This window comes from Vipera ursinii, assembly GCF_947247035.1.
Source record: "Vipera ursinii genome assembly, chromosome: 2".
Lineage (NCBI taxonomy): Eukaryota > Metazoa > Chordata > Lepidosauria > Squamata > Viperidae > Vipera > Vipera ursinii.
The window spans coordinates 191,100,363-191,125,361 of NC_139513.1; the positions used below are offsets into that span (position 1 = coordinate 191,100,363).

Genomic DNA, 24,999 nt, shown 5'->3' on the forward strand with positions numbered 1-24,999 from the left:
GGGCCGAGACCCCCCATAAATACCTCTGCCCAGGGGCTGCTTCTTTTGTTCTAGCTCTGCTTCTCTTTCTATCTATTCTCTCGCATGCATTCTCTACCATACAAGCATGGATGCTTCCATGCCATATAGCTCTTTTTATATAACCTGCCGATGAATAAAGCTTCATAATGACTGCATCTATGCATTCTGCCTATTTCACTTGGAAGCACCTTAACGTTCCATCGATCTCTTGTGAAAGCTGCTTCACATTTATCAATAATTTTTAGCTTATACATATCTTGTGTTTGCATTCAATCCTTATATACAATCAATGTCCTATTACTTTTTTCCCAAGCTTTAATTTCCCATCAATGTTCAAATTAACATTTGTTATTTATAATTTCCAAGCTTTAGTTTCCCTTATCTCCACTTCTTCCTTTTTCCCTTTTCATAACAAAATCTAATATTCTAATATTCTAAATAAACATCTATCTGCGTATAGTCTTGTTCTGTTTTCTAAAAGTTATCTATTTTCCACCATATTAAACCAAAAGTCTATTAGTCTTGTTACACATCTTACCTATTCAATTATGTTATTTTATTTTCTAAAAATTATCTATTTTCCATCATATTCAACCCTCTAATCAGTAATATGAAATCCTCTCTAATAAATCAAAACCCTAGTTTCCTTCAGCCTTACTCTGGCTTTCTTCCTTTGCCAACTGACCTTCCATGTCAGTACTTTTCAATTATAATTGGGTAGAAATTCCCTTACCCCTCTCCTCACAGGGGGAAAAATACTTTGGGCAGCTTTTACAGGAAAAGATATTTAAAGTCTTAAAGAGAAGATCAGATCTCACCCAGTTTCATCCGCATTGCTTTAAAGATGCTTGGTGGTGATTTTGACTTCAGCTGTCAGCAGCTTAGTGACAAGCCATATTGTTATGGTCGGTCTTTCCCCCACCGATTTGGAGGGCTGCCACCCTCCCGCGATCAAGCAGAGGTCCCCTCCTTGCTCGTCAACCCTACAGGGTGACTTTTGACCAGTCTCCCAGCGGGATGAATTTGGACGCGAAAGACAGAGCTCGTCTTCCAGCATCCGGAGTGCCGTGATGGCAAACCAGAAGTCCAGGTCCATGCCATTTTCCATGCCTTTTTAAAAAATAATTCCCATGCCTTTTTTTAGAATTTTATTAAAAGTTTATTATAATATAAATTGCAAATTTTAAAAAAGATCATAAGGTAATAGAGAAAAGTAAAAGAAGGGAAAGGAAGCAAGTTTTTTAAAAAAGAAAAAACCCAATGACTTTTGACTTTTTTCAATGCAAGAGAATAGAAACAGTTGCAACCAAAACTTTTTGCTCTCCATATTTACTATTAGCCATTTCTATAACAACAGTTACTCTAATAATCAAAATCTAAAATCAAAATTTCATTTTTTTTCTGTTTAAACATAAAGTTCAGAAGCAGTTTCCAAGTGAATACAAACTGGATACGATCTTTAAACAAGATCTTTAAACAAAGCAGCTGATACAAATAGACATTCAGCTATTCATTTTACATTCATTTATTATACTTGTATAATTAAGCTGCTGTCATACCCAGTAATAGCTTACCTGCTCTTTGAACATAATTGAACATAATTATTTTTCACTACAGAATGCTTACTTCAAAATTTGAAGGTTTTTTAAAAAAAATATGGAAGTATGCCAGGTGAATATTAAATAAAACAAATAATGTTTTCGTGCCATTGGATTACAGTTCTGTGATCACATATTGTTTTTGATTGTAAAGAGTCTTTCTTCTGGACCTGATGTTTCAGGCATACAGAAGAAAAATTAGTCAGCACTGATGTGATTAGCAACTGAAATATTATTTTCACTGAAATGATTAAATAGTTGGACCCCTTTCTCTTCAATTTTATATCTCAAACATGTGATAAAATTACTGCATCAAAGGACTAGAAACATGTTTCAGCCTATCCATATTTTTAGTTATATTAATTTTTTTAACCTCAGGCCAAGAACATTCATTATTTTCCACTGTGGGAGACTTGGCTTCTTCGTTTGTTTTCCAAAAATATACATGAGATAAACCTCTTCCATGAAAACCTTTAACTTATTCCATAAAAGGTTTGAAACAAATAATCAACATCTTTTATCTTTGCGCAATAAAACATATTTTCTCTTGGCAAATTTATGCCTTATTTGATAATCTACTTTTAGATTACATTTGTTTTTCACATCTTCAGAAGTATTTTATTAAGCATATTGAGCTGTCCATGATCAAATTATGACTTGGTGTTTCGACATATTATTGATAATTGACAGCCATTATTGTGATTTAAAATAGTTCTTAGTCCTTCAAATACATAAAGGATACTTTCTATCGAAAAAGGTGAGAAAAATTGCATACTGCTTTGTTGCAACCCACTTTATATGCTAAACTGCAATGTCACAAAACTTTAATATGAATATATGTGGAAATATTGGTAAATTTTGATACCAAGTGCTTCAGTATCAAATGGTAAAAAAGCAACTGCATTTTGAATGCTATTCTGTCCTACAGTATCTGTAGGACAGAATAGCATTCAAAATACAATATGTGTGGCACAATTAATTACAATCATATTCCTTCTGATTTTCCATTTGCATCCCCTTTCTTCATATCTCAAGAATTGTATTATAATTATCAAAGCAAAAGTCTAATTTTCTCACAATGGTCATTGTGAGAAAGAGATGATTTGTCATTATTTTGGAGATTCCCCTAAGAATCCACTGTTTAAACATTTATGCCCCTCTGATCTAAACAAAGGCACTTAGCCACAGACACAGCTTTATGTCCTTTTCATTTTAAGTGTCAACTATTAAGCAAATTTAGATTTGCTCAGCATTTCAAGTGTTTCAGAACATACTAGGTGCAATTCTAAAATAGTAATATCACATATTTGCTTAAGCAATTTATGGTAGGTGTAAAATATTTTGCTATCCCTTTGGAACTGGCCTCTAACTCTACTCCCTTGACCCTTTGAGTGACTGCTAGTTTATTTTGAAAGGGGCAGTTTCCATATGGTATGAATACACAACTTGGTGGTGTGTTGTTGCAAGCCATCTCCATGGAGAAGACATCTGACCTAATTTATATTTCTTTCCTACTTTTTGCAATTTTGGTATTTTGAAAGCAGAGGGACAGAAGAAAAAGGACTTCTTTTGAGTGGTTGCAGAGTAAAATATATCTTTTAGCTCTTTGCAAGGAGTCACCTCCAAACTCTCTGCATGGTAGGAGAACGGGGAGCTGCTTCCCAGATCAGGTATATAGTTTTCCCCATGTGTAATACTGCTTATAAGGTCAGTTTTCATCCAGAAGGAAATCACTCTTGCCCTCAGCCCAGTTATTTAGGCCTAAAGTTAGCCGACAAGTCTTAGGAAGGGAGGCTTAGCCATATTAGAATAGAATTCGAATAGAATAGAGATGGGAGGTACCATGGAGGTCTTCTAGTCCAGTCCCCTACTCAAGCAGGAGAACCTATACCATTTCAGACAAATGACTGTCTAGTCCAGGGATAGGCAACCTTCGCTCTTTTATGACTCATGGACTTCAACTCCCAGAATTCCTGAGCCAGCAGTTGAAGTCCATGAGTCATAAAAGAGCTGAGGTTGCCAACCCCTCGTGATGGAACACTCACAATTTCTGAAGGTAAGCTGTTCTACTCGTTAATTGTCCTCACTGTTAGGAAGTTTCTCCTTAATTCCAGGTTGCTTCTCTTTGGTCAGTTTACAACCATTGTTTCTTGTCTTGCCCTCTGGTGCTTTGGAGAATATTTTGACACCCTCTTCTTTGTGGCAGCCTCTCAAATATTGGAAAACTGTTGCTCATTTCTTCTTTTCTTTACACTAGCCAAACCCAAGTCCTGCAGCCATTCTTTATATGTTTTAGTCTCAGGTCTTTGATCATCTTAGCTATCTTCTCTGAATTTTTTTCCAAGGTCTCAACATCTTTTTTGTAGTATGGTGACCAAAATTGGTTGCAGTATTCCAGGTATGGTCTTACTAGGGTCTTATAAAGCGGCAATAGTACTTTGTGTGATCTTGATTCTATGCCTGTTTATACAATTCAGAATCGTATTAGTTTTTTGGCTGCTGCTGCACACTGCTGACTCACAGTTAAGTGATCGTCCACTAGGATTCCGAGGTCCCTCTCACAATTACTGTTTTTGAGCCAGGTCTTGCCTAATCTGTACTTGTACCTTTGATTTTTCCTGCCTAAATGTAAAACTTTGCTTTTCTCCGCATTAAAATTCATTTTGTTGGATAAGGCCCATTGTTCAAGTTTGTCAAGATCTTTTTGGATTCTGAGTTTGTCTTCTGGGGTGTTGGCTATTCCTGCAGTTTAGTGTCATCTGCAATTTGATGAGTTCCCCTTCTATTCCTTTATCCAGGGCTTTTTTTTGTCATAGAATGCTCAGAATGGAATTCCGGCACCTTTTTTGGATGGAACCTTGCAGGGTAGGCAAGGCAGGTTGTATGACATGTGTGAGTTCCGGCACCTTTTTCTTTTACAAAAAAAGCACTGCCTTTATCTAAGTCATTAATGAAGATATTGAAGAGTACTGGGCCTAAGTTAGAGCCTTGTGGTACCCCACTGCTTACTTCTCCATGTGGATGTAGTACCATTGAGGACTACTCGGTGAGTATGGTTTGTCAACCAGCTACAGATTCATCTGATGGTGTTGTCATCTATCCCACCTTTTTCTAGCTTACTAAGCAGAAGGTTGTGGTCTACTTTGTCAAATGCCTTACTGAAATCTATTAATCAGTCTCTGCAGACATTTTAAAGTTAATATTATAAACTTTATTAAATGTGCATTTTTGTATTAAGTTATCCTCATTAACAGTATGAATGGAATAAAGTCAGCCTTATCTTTATGGTACACATGGTGGATATAAAACAGATAAATAGTAATCACTACTTTGAACTGTTAACAAACATGTTAGGCAGCTCCCTATTTGGGGAAATACTTTGAAAATGCACCAGAAATGGCCTTTCATAAATAATTGAGTCCATTAAAGGTCTTCACTTAGGTTTTCTAATTTTTGTTTACACCTTTTGAGAGAACATGTTCAAATTTTGCAGAGTGGACTGGTGACACATGCATCAAACAATAAAGGTCCAATAGTAGAACTATACTATCCTCCAGAAATTCTACCCCAAACCCAACGGAAATCTTACCTCTCTCCTTGCTTCCCAACCATAACGTTGACTTTATATTTAAACTGCAATATAGAAACTGTAATATAAAACATTAGAAACTCCTGACTTCTTGGCCTCTCCTCTCCAAAACAAATAAAAATCCCATCCTATCCCCCAAACCATCTTTACCGATTTGACATTAAATATATCTCCTAGAAAGATACTTTGGTCCCGCTCGTCCCCTTTACGTCAAACAGGTAAGAGACCAGTCCTTTTAAAATTACTGCGGTACTTTATTCCAGCTCATACAAAGGATGCCACCACCGTGAGTTCAAGTCGCCGTTATGTTGCAATCAAGAGGCGGGGCTCCAGTCTCTGGACAACAGCTACCAATCAACACGCCCAAAAGAGCCGGACCGTACCATTTAAGCAAGAAGAAAAAGGGAAGGGGGGGACGGGCTACCTCAACCTACCCCTCCCACCTTCAGCAACAGTGTCTCGCTGTAGCAGTGGCGCCATTTTTTACTTTCAGTATTCATGCTGGGAAATCCTTGTAAGGTCCAGCAGCCAGTGTGTGTAGAATAGGGGGTGCACCACGAGGAGGCTAATATATATATTGCACCCCCAAATATATTGTATTTTGCTACGTCACACGAAATAAATGATGCAATAGCACTTTGGGATTATTATTTATTTTATTTTATTTTAATTCCATTTATATCCCGCCCTTCTCCGAAGACTCAGGGCAGCTTACAAGCTTAGCAGTAGCCTTCATTCTATGTATATGCCTGCTTATTAGGGCTTTCACACACACCCCAAGCGGCATTATTACAAAGTCAGCTTAATTGCCCCCAACAATCTGGGTCCGTGAGGAAGGTACAACGGAGAACTTCCACTTTATTTGCCTCGGATCACCTGGTGGGGAAAAAAAAGCAATCCCGCCCATCTGTGGCATTCCAAGCAGACCTGAATGGCGGCCCTCCTCCTCCCGGTGCCTCCATCTCTCGTTACTGTGGCTAGTGGGACCCCTGAGAGGTTGCCACAAAGAGGGTCAACTGATTTTCCAAAGCCACCAGAGGGCAGGATAAGAAACAACGGATGGAAACTAATCAAGAAGAGAAGAAGCAACCTGGAATTAAGGAGAAACTTCCTGACACTGAGGACAATTAGCCAGTGGAACAGCTTGCCTTCAGAAATCGTGGGCGCTCCATCACTGGAGGTTTTTAAAGAAGAGACTGGACAGTCAACTTGTCTGAAATAGTATAGGTCAGGGGTAGGCAACCTTGGCTCTTTTATGACTCGTGGACTTCAACTCCCAGAATTCCTGAGCCAGCTATGCTGGCTCAGGAATTCTGGGAGTTGAAGTCCACGAGTCATAAAAGAGCCAAAGTTGCCTACCCCTGGTATAGGTTCTCCTGCTCCAGCAGCTGTATCCCGAGTGAGTAGAACAGGGGTCTTCAAACTCGGCCCTTTTATGACTCATGGACTTCAACTCCCAGAATTCCTCAGCCAGTGTGCCTGGCTGAGGAATTCTGGGAGTTGAAGTCCACGAGTCATAAAAGAGCCAAAGTTGCCTACCCCTGGTATAGGTTCTCCTGCTCGAGCAGCTGTATCCCGAGTGAGTAGAACAGGGGTCTACAAACTCGGCCCTTTTATGACTCATGGACTTCAACTCCCAGAATTCCTCAGCCAGGCACACTGGCTGAGGAATTCTGGGAGTTGAAGTCCATGAGTCATAAAAGGGCCGAGTTTGAAGACCCCTGGAGTAGAAGAAGCCGCCCAGAGGAAGTGGAGCTGAACTGCTGAAAAGCTCGCCGAGAGCTGCGATTTGCTCAGAGAGAAGGCGCCGTCCTGCGTCAAGCCGAGGCAAGGCGGGATTTACGACACTCCCTCGGCCCGCCCTAACGGCCAGCCCGCGAGAAAAGTCACCGTTTACCGGCAGCATCGGACAAGGGCTTCCCGCAGGCTGCAGTGCCCTTCCCAATAAGAGCCGGGCCTTGTCGGGCGCAGAGAAAAAAAAAGACCGTATTGAAATCCAGGCTCCACCAGCCGTACGTGAGAGAGGTGGACGGAATGATCCTTCGGCGGGAGCCCAGCCGGGCACATGGGCGCGAGTCGAGAGGGATGGCCCGCCACAGCACGACTCTGCATCTCGTGGCAGGCGGGTGAGTAAGCACAGCGAACGTCAGAGTACGACCCGTCGCGGAGATCATGCACGTGTGTGTGTGGCTCAGAAGCGTGCGCCGTTGGCTCAGCGGCATTTGCTGCAGCGGAGCGCAGGGGGCTGGGCCGGCCAGAGCAGCATGTTCGAGCCAGGCCAGAACACGTGTTTGCCAACTAGGTGACCCTTTTTCGGTCCCGGGCATCTCTTAATAAGCATGGCGGGGGTTCTGAACACCACTGTTAAATATTGCCAAAAGCTGCGTGCCGCTGTGAACCAGTGACGAATGCATTTTTTAATAACGGCGGGAAAGTTGCACCAACTTTCGCCAGGTTATGCTAGCTAGAGGTATTTTTCCTTGGATAGTGTGCAAGTAGGTTCAAGGTTTGCAATGTATGGCAGTGAAAGTTGGACCATGAGAAAGGCTGAGCGACAAAGAATTGAAGCCTTTGAACTATGGTGCTGGAGAAGACTCCTGCGAGTCCCTTGGACTGCAAGGCGATCAAACCGGTCAGTCCTAGAGGAGATCAACCCTGACTGCTCTTTAGAAGGCCAGATCCTGAAGCTAAAACTCAAATACTTTGGCCACCTAACAAGAAGGAAGGACTCACTGGAGAAGAGCCTAATGCTGGGAAAGATCGAGGGCAAGAGAAGAAGGGGACGACAGAGAATGAGGTGGCTGGATGGAGTCACTGAAGCAGGAGGCGTGAGCTTAAATGGACTCCAGAAGATGGTAGAGGACAGGAAAGCCTGGAGGAACGTTGTCCATAGGGTCGCGATGGGTCGGACACAACTTCGCAACTAACAACAACAACAACAAGGTTCAAGGATCAGTTGCTTTCTTACATCCGTTGCTGCTCAGCTTTCATTACAGCTGACTTAGAATTTGCTGCACGCCAGCTTCTCTTTGGTGGGATGAGAGTTAAAAATGAGCCGGCAGCGACTCTAAAACGACTCCCAGAAATTGCGTCCCCCTCTACTCAAATGGCAGAATCAAAATGAATGCTACTGGTGGGAAACCTTCCGTAATTTTTTTTTTTAGCCAGAGGTATCCTTTTTCATCCTGCTCTCCCAGCCGCATTTGGAGAAAGAGACCGGATATACTCTGAACACGTGGGCAACTTTCCAAGTAGCCACCCCTTTCCCACTACTATTGAAATCAATAAAACAAATTTATTTTGCCCAATTTGGAGAAGGTTTAAAGCTACACCAGTAATGTGGGTGTGATTAAGGTCTAGACGAGATTGGCTATGAAGTCAGTATACACCTCCCCTGTGATTTCGGTGACTCTCCCGTGTTAACCTGTTCTTAACTTCCTGAAAGCAGTCGTTGGCAGCTCTGGCAGTTCTCTGGCTGTTGATTTTTTATTTAAAAATTTAGAAATGCTGGGAATTGCCCTGAGGCTCAAGAAAAGCTTACCTAAGGCGAAGTACCAGGCATTGGAACCAGAAAAAAGGATGAGTCTCAGGTCAATGCAACTGGTTGGAGGAGATAGCTTTGAATTATTTCCTTTGAATTACTGCCTTTCGTTTTGCAGCATTGCTTAGAGCAGGGGTAGTCAGCTGACTCAGGAATTCTGGGAGTTAAAGTCCATGAGTCATAAAAGAGCTGAGGTTGCCTACCCCTGGCTTAGAGCAATGCAATAAACAATGAAAAGTAAGCTGTGAATGCTGTAAAAATGCTGAAAAAGAGGAGTAGATATCTGGAGAAATGTTAAAATATGGGGTAGTGTGTTGATGGAGGAGTTGACGTTTAATATGTGTGTGGAAATTGCATCTGCTTGAGGATTAGAAAAATAACATTATTTTATCCCCTAGATCAGGGGTAGGCAACCTTGGCTCTTTTACGACTCGTGGACTTCAATTCCCAGAATTCCTGAACCAGCACAGCTCAGCTTGGAAACCTCTCTTTCCCCTCAGCGTGGCTGGCTGAGGAATTCTGGGAGTTGAAGTCCACAAGTCATAAAAGAGCCAAGGTTGCCTACCCCTGCCCTAGATCAGTATTTTTCTACTGAGACAACTTTACGTTTGTGGAATCTATTCTCAGAATTCTGGGAGTTGAAGTCTCCACATGGCTTAACAGAGTGAATATTAATTGCCATTCTTTGCAGCCTGAGTTCCCAGTATGAACTGCTAGAAAGTCTGTAGTGGTGAATCACGCTGTTACAATTTTCAAGCCACTGTTCTAGTCTGCTCTTCTGATCCACCATATTTCTCAGGGATTGGTAATTAATTTTCCCAAGGGACCATATAAGAAACTGGGACTGTTGTGAAGACTGCTGCCTGCTGCTCCCCCCCTCCCGATACCTGCCCACCCCCTGCTTCTGCCACCCACCTCCACAGGCCAAATGTAGCCCATGGTCTAATATTTCTGCTATTCTGGGGACAACATCCTTATTTAAGCTATGAGGACTGAAAAGATTCGATCCCCAAAGATAAGTTACCACTTTTAGCAGTAAAAACCAAACATAAGCAGAGAGAACTCCTTGATAGCTTATTCATGTTTTCTGTCATCTTCTCACTAAATTTGCCATTTGAGCATAGGAAAGAGGAGGTGTGAGTAGGAAGAATCCAAAAAGCTATTCCAGCACTTTTAAGCAAAGAGTCCTCTAAATACAAATAATATTTTTCTGCTATAGAAATTACTCTGTCTAGTAGAAACTGTTACCATGGTGCCTATACTCATGCGCTACTATTTCTATTCTCTTTACCATAAAAATAATATTGGCCTGCATGACTGTGGTTCCCTAGTCTGATCTTACCTTGAAAAGCTGAGAAGGTTGTTGCCTTACAATTAGAGTTCCTTCTATACACATATCAACCTCTATTTCTTGTATTCCAGTTCTGCGGCCACATTTACCGTACTTTGCATTTGGAGTGCACAAATTGTGGGGGCAGAGTCTATGGGTTCCATTTTTTCACTAATACCGTTAGTTGATTATACCTCTATTGAAGAGCTTCACTGGTATCTTGCTACTCTCTTTGCTTTGCACTGGCTGATATTGGGGAAAAAACAATTCAGTACTTCATAATTAATTATAATTTCTCAATATAGCTTCCCATTATACTGAGGAAAAGAACAAAGAATGCTGTGAAACTTTATAGACTAATTAAGGTGCTGCAGAATTCCTTCCCTGGAAATATTTAATCAGACACTATTGTAGATTCCATAGTAGTAGATTTCTGCACTAGATAGGGTGGGACTAGGTGATCTTTAAGGTCACTTCTATCCCTTACTTTATGATTTCTTGATGGTTTTGATGGTTTGGTATAGTAAGTTAATATACTATAACTGCTCCTCTAGTACTTGGCACTGAATTGTATTTTTGATGTTCATATTGTGCTACAATGCTGGTCAACATTAATGGAGGTGCTTCTGACCAATTTACATTAGAGGTAGTCCTCAGCTTACGACCATAATTGAGCCTTAAAATTTCTGTTGTTAAGTGAATTTTGCCCCATTTTACAATTTTTCTTGCCACACTTGTTAAGTGAATCACTGCAGTTGTTAAGTTACTAACACAGATGTTAAGTGAGTCTGGCTTCCCCATTGTCTTTGCTTGTGAGAAGATTGCAAAAGTGATCACATGACCCCGGGACAGTGCAACCGCCATAAATGTGAGTCATTTGCCCAAGCATCTGAATTTTGATCATGTGACCATGGGGATGCTACAGCGGTCATAAATATGAAAAACAGTCATAAGTCACTGTTTTCAGTGCTGCTGTAACTTTGAATGGTCACTAAATGAACTGTTGTAAGTCTAGGACTATCTGTATTACGAATTTTAAAAAGGTTTTCCCAGGATGATGTGTTTTCTCTCCATTTCCCATCTTTCCACAGGATGCCAGGTTGATTTTTCTGTTATCTGGCTTAGAGCTACCTTTTGGACTTGACGCCATCTCTGTCCAAACTGCTGCCTTGTGCAACATTCATTCTTGATGACCCTGGAAGTCAGCCCGCGGCTTTTTGCCTTACGGCGTGATATTAAAAAGGAAAGAGCCTGTTGGCACCGTTTTCGATTTCCTAGATTAATGAAAACAGCAGTTAGGATCTTGTGCAACAAAAAATAATGGGATGGGTTACATTCCCCCCCCCTTTTTCACATGTTGCTAGTACATATATACAGATGTGTACAATGCCAAACTTTTTTTTTAATTCCATTTATATCCCGCCCTTCTCCGAAGACTCAGGGGGGCTTACAAACTTAGCAGTAACTTGTGAACTGAATCCTTCTTAAAGTCCTTGGATCAAAGCAGGGCCCCTGGGGTCTCTTTAGATTCCCTACGTATGAAATGGTAAGACATCCCAATCGGTCCCAGTGAGTTGTTATGCCACTGTTGAGCCTTTTGTCCTAAACCCCCTTCCCTAGTCTTCCTTGTTTCATTCTGCCTATGGAAGTGCGTGTTCTCAGGTGATACATTAGAAAAAAGAACACAACACACTTGCCATTTCATGACCACAGGCTTTCCTTTCTCATTTTATGAAGGGCGCGCTTTCTCTCTTGCCTTTTGTCGCCTTCTCTAGGCCTTCGGTGAGCTTTTCCCTGTCCCTTTTTTATACCCTCATCTCACCTACATGCATTCTCTCCCTCCTGAAAAGGTGTTGCTTAGATTCAGTATTCTTGAGGCCGATGGGTCAGTGGTCTCCAACCCCCGGTCCGTGTACTGGGCCGCGGCATGCCAGCAAGAGCACAAAGAAGCAAAGCCCCATCCGTGGGATGCAGGCAGCACACAAAACCACACACTCTGCGGTCCGTGGAAAAACCTTTCTCCACGGGATCGGTCCCTGGTGCCCAAAAGGTTGGGGACCTCTGCAATAGGTTATTCTACCTCTTCGACTGCATCAGCTTTGTTAGTTTTGGTTCAGTGGTTGACCGCTCGTTCCTTATTCACTAACAATGAGAGGAAATAGCAGAAAAATGTGTAGTCCAGATTTCATTCCATGTGACTACATTTTCTTGCCATTCCCTTTTCTCTTCGGAGCCAGCTTGCTGAGGCCAGCTGAATGGAGGCTGCTCCTATCACTGCTGTTCTTTCTTCCTACCATTCCTCTGCTAGTATGGGGGCAGAAGACAAAAAAAGGGAGGAGAGGAGGGTTAGAGGGTCAGCAAGAGTCCCCATCCTGCCAGAGGTGTTACCATTAGCAAGTTTTGGCTGAGCGTGTTAAAAAAATATCCGGCGATTATGGAAATCCAAATTATAGTCAAGTAGAAAAAGAGTTGTACAAAGGCACCAAAAAGTGGTTTCTAAACCTGATTTTTTTCATAAACATAGGCAGATGAAAAAGTCAGCAAGGCTTTTCCTTAGAATATTTTTGCAACCAGCAAATCACAAGATAAAGTTGAGCGTTGTGATTAAGAAGCTGGACTAGAAACTGAGAGATTGTGAATTCTAGTTTGACTCCGGGCATGAAACAGAACTGTCTCTCATTCCAGCTTACATCACAAGGTTGTTATTGCTGTGCAAAAAATAAGAGGAAGAAGCATTCTGTACGCCATATTGAATAGTATATTTCAGGGGTGTCAAACTCAATTTCATTGAGGGCCGCATCAGCGTTGTGGTTGCCCTCAGGGGGCCGGGTGGGTGTGGCCTGGGTGGGCGTGGCCTACTGGGTGGGCGTGGCTAGAGTGCGTATGGCCTACTGGGTGGGCGTGGCCAGCTCTACATCATTCGCATCAAGGGTGCCTACGGGGGCCTGGGCAGGAGTGGGACAGATCTGAGGGTCTCTGGCAGAAAGAGGGTCTCTGGGCCAGGGCCAAGGCAGTGGGGGCCGGTCCCTCACTGTTTCCAGGATGGCTTCGCGGGCCGCATGAAACCACTTCACGGGCCGGATCCGGCCCCCGGGCCTTGTGTTTGACATGTCTGGTATAGGATAAAGTTGGGATATAAATATACATATATAAGATAGCAAAAGCTGCATTATTGCTATCAATTACACCATCAATTCCATAGTACATATGTACATAGTACATATGGCCAAAGATTGAACAAAAAGATTTATTTATTGGACTAATACTGGTTATGGCTTTCCCTTATTTACTGGGGTAAAGAACAGTTGCCGAAGTGCACAGTAGCAGAAATCCTGCAAGCTAGGGCAAGACATGCAGGCAGCAAAATAAAGCTGGTTGAGCAATTTCTAGATGCAAAGTTCACAAGTTTGGGTCTTTGCCCCCCCCCCCCTTTTTTTTGGCATCTGCTTGGAAACACAGAGCCAAGACGTCAGCATGTTAATCAACTGCAAATCTGGAAGCTGACGCATATTAATATAGCAGAGCGGCCCATGGAGAAAATAAAAAGATAGAGAGATGAAAATGGTGAGAGCTGCTTGTCAGTCCCGATGGACGTAGTCACGCATATTCCTACTTTCCCAATCATTTTTCTTTTAATTACCATTCTTAACTGAAAGGACCTTCTCGTCCGATCTCTTCAAAGAATAAGATACTTTAAATATAGACACATTAATTGAGCTTGTAGGCAGAATAAAATGAGGGAATCTTGATGCTTTTTCTCTACATCTCAAATGATCTTTGGTAACCAAAGTTTATTGTTCTTTTGGGTAATGCACCAAACAATGAATGACTAAATTTTCTACTGGACGTAACAGATAGCAGGTATATTTTTGTCTCTAAATATATGCTCAGTGAAAAGTCCCAGCCCATTTTGACAATTCTTTGGGTATAATACTGCATTGAAGACTGTCTTTCACCCTGGATTGGTGCTTTTTTTTTCCTGTACTCCCACAGGTTAGGTGGAACAATAGGAGCCATTTTGACTTGCCCATTGGAAGTGGTGAAGACCCGCCTACAGTCCTCCACCTTGACCTCAAGGCCTGTCTGCCTACCTGCAGTGCAGTTGCAAGGAGTGAATGGAACATTTGTCCGCCCAGGACTCCCCAGAATTGGCTTCCTGGAACTACTAAGGTGAACAATGTGGGAGAACAGATCTGTGTTACATGGGAAGCTCTGCTGATGTTCTCCCAAATTTCCAACTCTCCTCTACCCTGAAAAAGAGGACAGAGAGTAATGTGCTCATTCACTCCTTTCTAAATAGAATCATTCTAGAGAAGGAAGGTGTTCGCTCCCTGTTTCGAGGCCTGGGACCTAATCTTATCGGAGTTGCTCCTTCCAGGTAAGATGATTTGATGGAACAGGTAGTTATCTCTAATGATCCAAGCATAACTTTACAGAGCTCCTCATTGTAACCACCTACACAGTACATCGTCAGAGAGTCCTTTTGATGCATGGCATCAATGGACTGTAAGAAAGGTTTTCTTCTTGATTTGTCATCCAAATTCAATGTTGCATGTTTTTTGAGATGCCACTTCCCCTTTCTTCTTCTAGGGCCATTTATTTTGCGGCATATTCGGGAGCTAAGGAGAGACTCAACAGGGTGTTTATGCCAGAGTCCAAGAAAGTGCACATGATTTCAGCAGCCTGTGCAGGTAAATGAATGTCCTATGCATACAAATATGGGTTTCTTCTGTCACTAATCATTAAATACCTTAAGCTTGGTATACATCAACTTTTTTTAACCTTTTTACTCGGGAGGGCACTTTGAAATAATTTTCAGGCCTTAGGGAACTTTACAATCAGCGTTTTATGTTGGTCCCTTTGACTTTTCTTCATCTGCTTTCTGCAGGCATCACATCCGCCACTTTGACAAATCCTATCTGGTTAGTGAAGACTAGGATGCAACTGGAGCGCAGGTAAAGGCAGTGGGAAATGCACCTGTCCAGGACCTCACTTGAGACACCTGCATTGCTGGATCATTTCCGGGCATCATAGAAAACCAGTTTTTAAAACAACTAACTGCAAATGTAAAAGAAAGAAGGGAGGTTTGTCAACTGTCACGGCTAATCAGAGTACAAATAGAGGTCCTCGACTTATGACCACAATTGAGCCCAACATTTCCGTTGCGACTTGAGACAGTTGTTAAGTGAATTTTGCCCCATTTTATAACCTTCCTTGCCAAAGTCGATAAGTGAATCACTGCAGTGGCTAAGTTAGTAACACGGTTGTTAAATGAATCTGGCTGCCTCATTGACTTTGCTTGCAGGAAGGTCCCAAAAGGGGATGACCACAGAACGCTGCAACTGTTATCAATGTGCATGAGTTGCCAAGGGTCCAAAGGTTGATCACGTGACCACGGGGAGGCTGCAACAGTGAAAAACTGTCATAACCCATTTTTTTCAGTGCCATTATAACTTTTGAACAGCCACTAAACGAACTGTTTTAAACCGAGGACTACCAGTAGACTATCCTGCACTTAAGAACAACATTCAGAGTCCTAGGAACTCCAGTCTTTTTTTTTTAAATTTCCCTTAAAGTTACAACTAAATGCTTGAATGCCTGGGGGCATTTCAGAAGCTCAAGATATGTGCATAATATTTTGCATGGTTAAACTTTCAGTTCTTACAGAGTCTGTACCTCCTGAGGTCTACATTATGCAAAATAGTAAAAACTGTAGAAGTTACATCAGTTTGGTATAGTGGTTAAGGTGCTGGCCTAGAAGGTGGGTTCAAGGCCTACATTAGCCATGAGAGCCAGCTAGACGACTTTGGGCCAGTCACACACACTCAGCCCAATTCACCTCACAAGGATGTTGTGGAGAAAATAGGAGGAAGGAGTATTATGTATATTCACAGCTTTGAATTATTTATAAAAAAATAATTCAGTTGGGATAAGATAAATAAAATCTTCAGAAAGTTTTTTTTTATGGTTTCATTTATCTGATTTAAACAGATTGCAGAATGTAGGTTTTTGAATTCAAGTTTTAGCTGCAGGGTTAGATACCCATTTTTAGTATTGAAAAAGCACAGCCAGTGATATTGGCCATATGAAGCAAAATCTTTCCTTCCGCCTTTCAGGGGCAAAAACGAGAGGAGCACCAGTGGCCTTCAGTGTGCCGTGCGGGTCTACTACAGAGAAGGTCTGCGTGGCTTTTACCGTGGAGTTACTGCCTCCTATGCTGGTGTCACTGAAACAGTGATCCACTTTGTGCTTTACGAGGCTTTGAAGCAGCGACTCAGGGAACATCAGCTGCTGCTGACTCCAGCAGTTGTCTTATCACCCAACGCCCAAGACTTCTGCGGTCTGATGGCAGCAGCGGCTGTCTCCAAAACATGTGCTTCGTGCATTGCCTATCCACATGGTGAGTTTGCTCTGAGCTCCATGCTCTCCTTTGAACCCGTCTGACCATAACAAGAGCTTCCTGCCATCCTTACACTCACTTTCTGTTTTATTTTCCATAGAGGTTGTTCGGACACGGCTACGTGAGGAGGGATATCGTTATCGCTCTTTTGTGCAAACTCTCCAGCTTGTGGCCAGAGAAGAAGGCCCCTTAGCTCTTTATCGTGGACTTACAGCTCATCTTCTTCGTCAGATCCCCAATGCTGCAATCGTTATGGTTACCTATGAGCTGATTATTCACTTGGCAACCCAAAAGTGATACCTTTTTATTCTTGACAGGTGGCTTAAGCTGTTAAAAGGCTTTGAAGGGTATAGTGGCTTAATGGGTACACTTCCCCATTCCATTACAGCACATAAGAAAAGCCTAAAAAGTTAGGAGCCTTCTGTAATGGGTGGTTTTCAAGGCTTTATAAGTGAAAGACATGTTCAGCTGCTCTTGGCCTTTATCAGACATATAAAGCCATGGACAAAGGAGCACATACAGATCACAAACCTGGACGGATGTGGAATTTGCTGTGCAGAAATGTTTCAAAGAAAACATCTCTAGTGAATGCTTCCAGGGTCCCACAGGCTAGGTGATCGGTATACCCATCGTGCGGTTTGGTGCACTGAAAGTGTTACGCTCTACGCTTCCTAGAGCTGCAGCTGATCTGGTCAACTGAGTGTGAAAATAAGGGAGTTTTTAAGAAAAGCAGTACAAAGAAGACAAGGACATTTTATTGGAAAGGGATAAGTAATTTGGACCTCAAAATTGAACTCTCCATCTGTATCAGCCAGTGATCAGAACTTTACAGATACAGCAATGTTTCTCTTTTGAGCCTACCAGAGTAGCAAGTTGCTTATCTTCTAAAGCAGGGGTCCCCAACCTCTGGGCTGCTGCCCATTCAGAACCGGGCTGCGCAAATGGTGGATGGGTGCCTGCACACATGAAGCTCCATTTGCAGGAGTGGTGGGTGCTCGCCCTCATGTGCGAAGCCCGCTGCTTGAACCATTCCCCCCCCACACACACACACTTCTGGTCTACCAAGCCAGAAAAGTTGGGGACCGCAGCTCTAAATATTGGCGGGGTACTTGTGCCTTCCCACTCCATATTTTTCTCCATGTTCACAGGAAACAGCGACATTAAGGACTGCAAAATAGGTTTCTTGAGATATACTGTTCATGGACTACCTTTGTGTTATCTTCTGGCGCTTTGTTTACATTTCTTGATTTGTAGATTTTACCTCTTAACAGGAAGGTAAAGAAAAAAAATCAAGTTGAGAAGAAATACGTTGGCAGCTACTATGCAAAATTCTTCATGTGGGAGAGAGCTGTACAATGTTGGTGAAGGGAATATCCTGAAATTGGAATCTAACTTGTGCTTGGATTTCTGTCTGTATGAGTTCTTTAAAAATGCAAAAAAAATATATATGAATAAAATTGCATTTTGAGAGTTTGTTCATACGCACTGTGACATATTTTAAAACACGAAACCGGGCCTTATGCTAATAGGATGGACTGGGTTCTTATCCCACCACAATTTTGCAACTGTTAGTATTTAAAATGAATTAATGAACAGCCTCTCCTTTGACTGTTTCAGGACGCATGCACAGAAGCAAGCTCTGGCCTAGGAATTTCTACTTGTGAAAAATTAGAAGACTAACCTCTTTAGCTCAAGTCTTCCAGGGTCCCCCTGAGACTTGGGCTGTCCTCCCTGTAGGAACCTTTCATTCCTAATAGGTGCTACCCAATTCTGGAGCAACATATACAGCAGGGATTTTCAAACTCTGCTTTCCATTGAAGCCTTGGGTTCTGCAAGAACTTGATGCTGTTCCCTAAGAGACTAAAGGCAAAGAGAAAAAAGTTTGCTTGAACATCACAAATTTTCTACTCCTACGGCTTTCTTTCTAGATGGGTTCTGAGTTTATATTTTGAAAGAGAGATACAATAGACACGTATATAACTGAATATGTAGTGATAAGTTTGTCGCCTGTGATGTGGGAGAGGGGTTCAAATTCCAACTAATACCTGCCTTACTAGTAGGGGTTCTTAAGCAAAGACCCACTAAATAAAACCACCTGCCTACCTCAAAATATGAGTAACGTGAACTAGGAAAGCTATGTCAGCTCGGACGTTGCCTGGATTAACAAAGCCCATGTCAGAAGTTGAGGAATCAGGACAATCCGGAAGTGGACTACTAGGGCAAACTACACTTAAAAGACTAGAGAACCTGGAATTGATGGAATGCTAGTACAATAGCAAACGTAATGAGGGATATATGATGCATATGAAGGAACTAGGGTTAGACAGAAGACTTGCATCCATACTGAGAAACAGCTAGTTATCCTATGGTTCAACATAGTGAAGAGGAAGCTGCTATTACAACTTGAGATAGGCCAACTATACATTATATCCCAGACTCAAGAACATCCAGAAAAATAACTGGATTTACAGCCAACCCCTGAAGCTGGAAAGCCACTACCAACTTTTCCATTGAGTATGAGAAACGAGAATTACCAGGGACTGAAGAAGGAACTGGAGAGGATGTAGGAAGTTCAGACCAAAGTGGTCCCAATGATAGTAGGAGCACTTGGGGCTGTGACACCTAAGCTGGGAGAGTGGCTCCAACAGGTTCAAGGGGTGATGTTCAACCTCTCTGCCCAGAAGACTGCAGTGCTGGGAACAGCTAGGATAATGTGCATAACCCTCAAACTCAGAGTTCTGGTAGAAAGCCAGAGATTGAGGAAGACACACACCATCCACAAGGGTGGGAAGGGTGGTGTGTATAAACACTATATATGGTATATAATCAGGGCTTTTTTTCTCATAGAACGCTCAGAACGGAGTTCCCGCCACCTTTTTTGGATGGAACCTTGTAGGGTAGGCAAGGCAGGTTGTATAACGTGTGAGTTCCGGCACCTTTTTCTTTTACAAAAAAAGCACTGTATATAATTATATACTTCTGACATGCAAACATAGATGCATATACAAACACACATATGTATATAAATATTCTGGAATACACACACCACACACATATAAAACACACTTCTGACTTAGATTACCAGTTCTTTGACCAAAGTCCTATTGCCCAGCTTCTCCAAAAATGTGACTGTCCTTTCCTCTGCACATTCTACTCTTCTGCTTGCCAAATAAATCCCGCAATTCACAAGACTTTAGGCCAAGGAGACTTCTGAAGTGGTCAACTGTGAACAAAACTCTGCTGACTTGAATCCCTTTACCCTCTTTTTGCCGCACCAGATAGGAGCATTTGCAAGACAAAAAAAAAAAGCATGTTTCTGAAGAAAGAGGCTCCAAAATCCAGAGTGTACATTTTTAAAATCCTTTTTTTTATTTTAAAATGTGTTCCATTCCCTTTTCCATATCATATTTCCTTCACTTGCTTGAATATTATTGACAATTTTACAAAGCGACACAAGCTGCAGGGGGTATTTTTTTTTGTTTGTTTCTTTGCATCAAACAATAACAACATTGAAAAAATATACAATATTATATATATATAGTATTTTGGGAATTCTGATGTACCCCGTGTGTTGTCCCTCCCTGCTCCTTTCTCCTTTCTCTCTGCTTACGTAGCATGCCAGTTGATTTTCTCCTCAAGTGTAGCGGCAATTCTAAACTGGGAACTGAGTCGGAGGGCCCGGCCCCACCAGTTCAAGCCAAAAGCTTGCAGGTTGAGAGGAACTAGGAATCTCGAGAGAGAAGGGCTCTTGTGAGCCCTGCTGTTGGGTTGTTTTTAATGAGGATCAAAATGGATACACTTTGGGCCCAGGGAAGCACTAACCTCAAGAGGCAGACCAGAACCAGAGCAAAATTAATGGCTAACATAGGATTAAAATATACAGTAATGCTCTCGCAGAGCTCCCAATTGTTTCCATGAGCTTTGGCTAAGGAACTTCCTGGAAGATTGACCCTCCCCCCACCCCATGGTAATTTAGAGAGAGAAGATGCCAGTTAGGTCTTTTGCCTCATGCACCGAAACTGTCCTCACCAGTCCATTGTGCAAACAATGGAGAAAACAAGGAAGGGGGGAGGGGTAAAATGTAAATAGAGAAAATGTGTAGAAACGGGCCATATCCCCAATTATTAAATATAAGCATGACCTTTTGGTGGCGGTCTGCTTTTGCCCTGTCCGTTCTATCCCGCTAGTAGCGACAAGAGGCATCATGCTTGCCCACAATGCGCCGCTCATCGATGGCATTGCTGGTTAGGCTGTCAGGTGATTCAGAATCGCTGCTGTCCTCCTCTTCGGCTGCTTCCCTGGCTTTGGATTCATCGGCCTCTGCTGCTCTCTCCTGGCAGCTCTGGTACGACTGCGGAAGGGAAAGGATGCAGGGACTGATCCAAGTTAAACATGGCGTCTTCCCACCCATCCACCCCTTGTTTCACTCACCTCCATGGGGTTGACAATAATGGTGAGGGCGGAATCATCCCAGAACATCTCGTTCTCCTTGGCCCTGGCACTCCCCTGGCTTCCTGCAGACTCCCCAGAGCCCTCCCGTTCACTCCCTCGCCTGTGCAAGGAATGGATGCGCAGCACACCTAGGATTACCATCAGTGCAAGGAAGCCCACGCACACCACAATAATTATAGTGGCAGCACTAGGAACCACTGCAGAATAGAAAAGAGAAGAGAGGGAGAGCCCAAATCAGCTGGGAAATAATGTTTGGTGGGCACTTTTGAGGGGGAGGGTCATATAGAGTGCATAAACAACTTTTTGCAAGAAGCAAAGATCTACTAGAGAATGGAAAATGTGAGCGAGATGGAATGAATACACAAATAGGATCTCTAAATCGGTGGTAGGTACCAAGGACTGACCACTGTTATTACATTCAGATATTTTGGAAAGCAAGGAAAATATTACTAACAAAAATTGGAATAGCGGTAGAACTGTTTAAAAGCTTTCAAGAGGGTGCAGTTGCTTGTGCCTGTAAAGAGTAAAGGAGTCCCTGCAGATTTTACTCCACCAGTTGACTATAGGGGATGGTGCTCATCTCCATTTCAAGGGCCACTGAACCAGCGCTGCCTGAAGACGTTTCTGTGGTCATGTGGCTGGCACGACGTCACGGAGCACTATTACCTTCCCAGCAAAGTGGTACCTATTTATCTACTCACATTTGCATGCTTTCGAACTGCTAGGTTGAGGGGAGCTGGGGTGGGGATGGGAGCTCAACCCATCACATGACTCGGGTCTCAAACTTGGGCTGCCAGCTTTCCAGCTGATGAGCCCAGCATCTTAACCACCGAGCCTTCGCACCACTTTCTGTGTCTGTTAAGCAGGTGTGGAAAAAATAGTGGGCATGGGTGGGACCCATTTTCTTTCTCCCCATTTTACTTAAAGAGCAACTCAGAGGAATATTTGAGGCTAAACCACCCACACAAAATCCAGTTGCCTTCATTTTTCCAAACGGTTACATTTCTCTTCACCCAGGTATACAAAAGTCAGGTCACGCTGTCTTCAAAGAGACAGTGACAGTAAAAGTGATTACAGTAATTCTGTAATGGAGAAAATAAATGTAACAAATAAAATTTGGTTTAGTGGTTAAGGTGCCAGGCAACAAAGCTTTGAGTTCTAGACCCACCTTAGGTATGAAGCCTGCTGTCAGACTTAGGAAGGAGACAATGGCAAACTATTTCTAAAAACCCTTGTCAAGAAAACTGCAGGGACTAGTCCAGGCAGTCACAAGGAAAAACTGACTCAAGTGCATAAAAATAAAACCTTTTACCTCCCTGTCTTTTGGACATGACCAGGGTCCATCCGAGTTCCTTTCTTTGCTTAATTCTATCAGACCCAAACTGATCCCCCCCCTGCAAGCCCACATAACCAAAGAACATGAGCCACACGTCCAAGGAATTCCAACATCCCACATTCAATCAGCCTGATGACCTCTGTTAGGCATATGGTGTTAGCCTACAATGTTGGGTTGAAAATATATTAACCAAGATGTTATGTCTTTAAGAGGTTAATTGGCCAATGGGTGTGCAAGTGTTCTCATGGCCATAAGAGGGAGCTAGGAACGTAGCTTCTTTCTCTCTCTGAATTCACTGCTCTCTACTATTACTGTTTTTGCTCTGTTACCTGAACTGTGTATTGACCTCTGGACCGGTAAGAAGACTTTGTATTTTGGATTACTCCTTGGACTGTTGCTACTGTGTATGACCTGGACTGTTTATTTTTGACTGTGCATTTTTGATTTTACACCACCTCAAAAGTAAACTACTTTTTGCTTTTACAACTCAGTGTACTCTTGTGTGACTTTTACTACTCTCAGTACCCTTCCTTGTCTGTGCAACTCTTTGGTAGCACAAGGAGACCTCTGCACAACAAATTCCTTAACAACCTCAACACTCCATCTCCTCCTCCTGTTTCCCAGCCCTGCTGCTGCTCCTGAAAGGGCAGTTTTGCCCAACCATAGAAATAACCCCAGGTACAGAGACAAGGACCCGCCTAGCTTCACTTAAATTGCACAGCAAATTGGATTTTCCTTCCCCTTCTACAAAAATCTTCATTTTGTTGTTTGAGGGTCCCTCTTTCTTCTAAGGAACCCAACTATCAATGCAATAAACATGATTCTTCCTCCTGGACGTTGGGTTCGATACCTCTCAAGACAGTTTAGCCTCAAGGTTATGAAGGGTTATTAGACTGCTAAATAAGAACTGCAAAAAAGATAAAGCCATAGATAATTTCGATAATCATTTAAGTGACTATCATGCCGTTAAAACATGAAAATGCTTTACGGCAAAAGGTTTCTTCTCTCCAGCACCCAAAGAGTAATCACAGCAATGCAGTTTTGCTCAAATATATTCTGAATGCAGTTATTGGCTCTTCGTGAAATCTGGGCAAATGGTTTTATTTTACCTCTACACTGGGCTTAATTTATTTCTTGATGCATGTAAGACTCTCTTGAGGGATTCTTTCTCAGCTTACAAACCTCCTAATGTATTCCATCTCCTTTACTATAATTGGTCTAAATAAAATTATATGGAGGAATCCATTTGAGGTCTGCTGGGACTCATCTGTTTGGGACTAAAATTTTATCTGCTAACCTGTTTTCTCTTGTTACCATTTCATAGTCTGTATTTAGTATATCAACTGGTACATACTAGAATTACGGTGGACATTAGCCAGACTGTGTCCAGAAAGCTCTGGAGGCAGATGGTGGCCTCGATGTGTGAATTGCTGGCCACTCATAATGTGGTTGGGATGAGCCCCTCGATTCATATTATGGAGGACATTCACCTGTAGAGAGAAATTAAGTTCAAATTACTTTATTATCCCACTGATTCTACTTCAGTTATTCACAAGAGACTTTTGACCATCCTGTACTCCCTTGTGAAACTTACCTCAACAGTGAACTCATTGCTGGAGTAACGCCCATTCATCTCAGTGCAAGAAAGACGAAACTTTCTTTCATAAAGGGCTGCACCGTGGCGGATACAATAGGAGATCTGGTGAAGGATTTCTTCATACACAGCTATGCTCTCCACCCCTACATGTGAGAAAAGAACAGCAAGACTCGGGTGTGAAAAAGGATGGCAGGTGGACCACGTTCAGACTTGACTGTTTTTCTGCTCTGTGTTTCATGAGATGTTATTATATTTTACGGTATATTAAATTTATAAACTGCCTGGGATGGGATGGGATACGATAGGAAGGGAAGGGAAGGGGATTAGAAGGCTAACTAAACTTAACTTACAAATAAAGAAAATGCCTGGAGTGAAATAGTATGAAAGACATAATGGAAAAAAACAGGAAAACAGCTACTTAACCTTTAACTTGCCACTGTTGTTTCATTCCCTCCTCTCTTCATATTTCCCACGACAGAAAAATCTAGACTCTTTACCTCACTAGCATCTAGAATCCTGCAGCAGGAAATGATCTATGCAGCCAATCTACAACTGTTTTTTTTATCCCATCATTTAATTTTCTCACAAGCTGAACACGAGGCCACCCAAACTTGTTCTTCTAATTCTTTTCCCCCCTCAATGCTCCATTTCTCCCCAAGACCAATTTTATTACTGTTTTGAGTTAATTGTGACTTTTAGGTGCTGTATGGGGGTGGGGGGAGGCAATTTAGTCTTATGGAAGCAACTGGAAAAACTTTTAATCAGGAAACTGAAATGAAGCTGGAAGAGACGTCAGGTAAAGAGAGAAAAAGCCAGAAATCAGTCTTATGGACAAGCCAATAAGCAAAGCAACTGTAATTGGCCTCCTGGAGAAACATAAAGACAGGGAAAGAGAGACTGCATTAATAATAACCAGGGTTTTTGATTTATCGAAATTGAAGACCAGATGAGTTTGTCTGTAGTACTTTAATATAGCTGCAATAGCTCTCTTCAGTCCATTTGGGGTTGGACTGAAATAACAGCAGCAGCCTTGGCATAAAGAAGTATTGGGATTTTCTGTTGTGCTAAGTTGGGAAGATGAAAGTCTGGGTTATGTGAAAAATCAGTCAAGGAATTAATGTAGAGATTGAAAAGG

The 24,999-nt window shown here is 42.3% G+C and overlaps 2 protein-coding genes across 3 annotated transcripts in view; one reads left to right on the forward strand and one right to left on the reverse strand.

Moving 5' to 3' along the window:
* The first annotated feature begins 6,881 nt into the window (after positions 1-6,881).
* On the forward strand, positions 6,882-17,939 carry LOC310636795 (solute carrier family 25 member 36-A-like). 2 transcript variants are annotated; one of them, XM_083356897.1, is made up of 7 exons: positions 6,882-7,334; positions 14,073-14,249; positions 14,380-14,457; positions 14,670-14,770; positions 14,968-15,034; positions 16,196-16,479; positions 16,580-17,939. In XM_083356897.1, exons 1-7 carry the CDS (start codon positions 7,243-7,245, stop codon positions 16,774-16,776), a joined length of 996 nt encoding a protein of 331 aa, XP_083213023.1. In that variant the 5' UTR covers positions 6,882-7,242; the 3' UTR covers positions 16,777-17,939. The 2 variants fall into 2 exon arrangements, with proteins under 2 accessions (XP_083213023.1, XP_083213024.1); XM_083356898.1 differs by having other exon boundaries at positions 14,078-14,249.
* Positions 17,940-20,438: 2,499 nt separating this feature from the next.
* Positions 20,439-24,999, reverse strand: part of CLSTN3 (calsyntenin 3) — a gene marked incomplete at its 5' end in the record, with an annotated part of 38,605 nt that continues 34,044 nt past the window's right edge. Inside the window, 4 exons of the mRNA XM_083351225.1 lie at positions 20,439-20,830; positions 20,911-21,128; positions 23,622-23,757; positions 23,862-24,007. Of these exons, the coding sequence (XP_083207351.1) occupies positions 20,663-20,830; positions 20,911-21,128; positions 23,622-23,757; positions 23,862-24,007 (668 nt within the window). The 3' untranslated portion in view covers positions 20,439-20,662. The remainder of the gene's footprint in view (positions 20,831-20,910; positions 21,129-23,621; positions 23,758-23,861; positions 24,008-24,999) is intronic.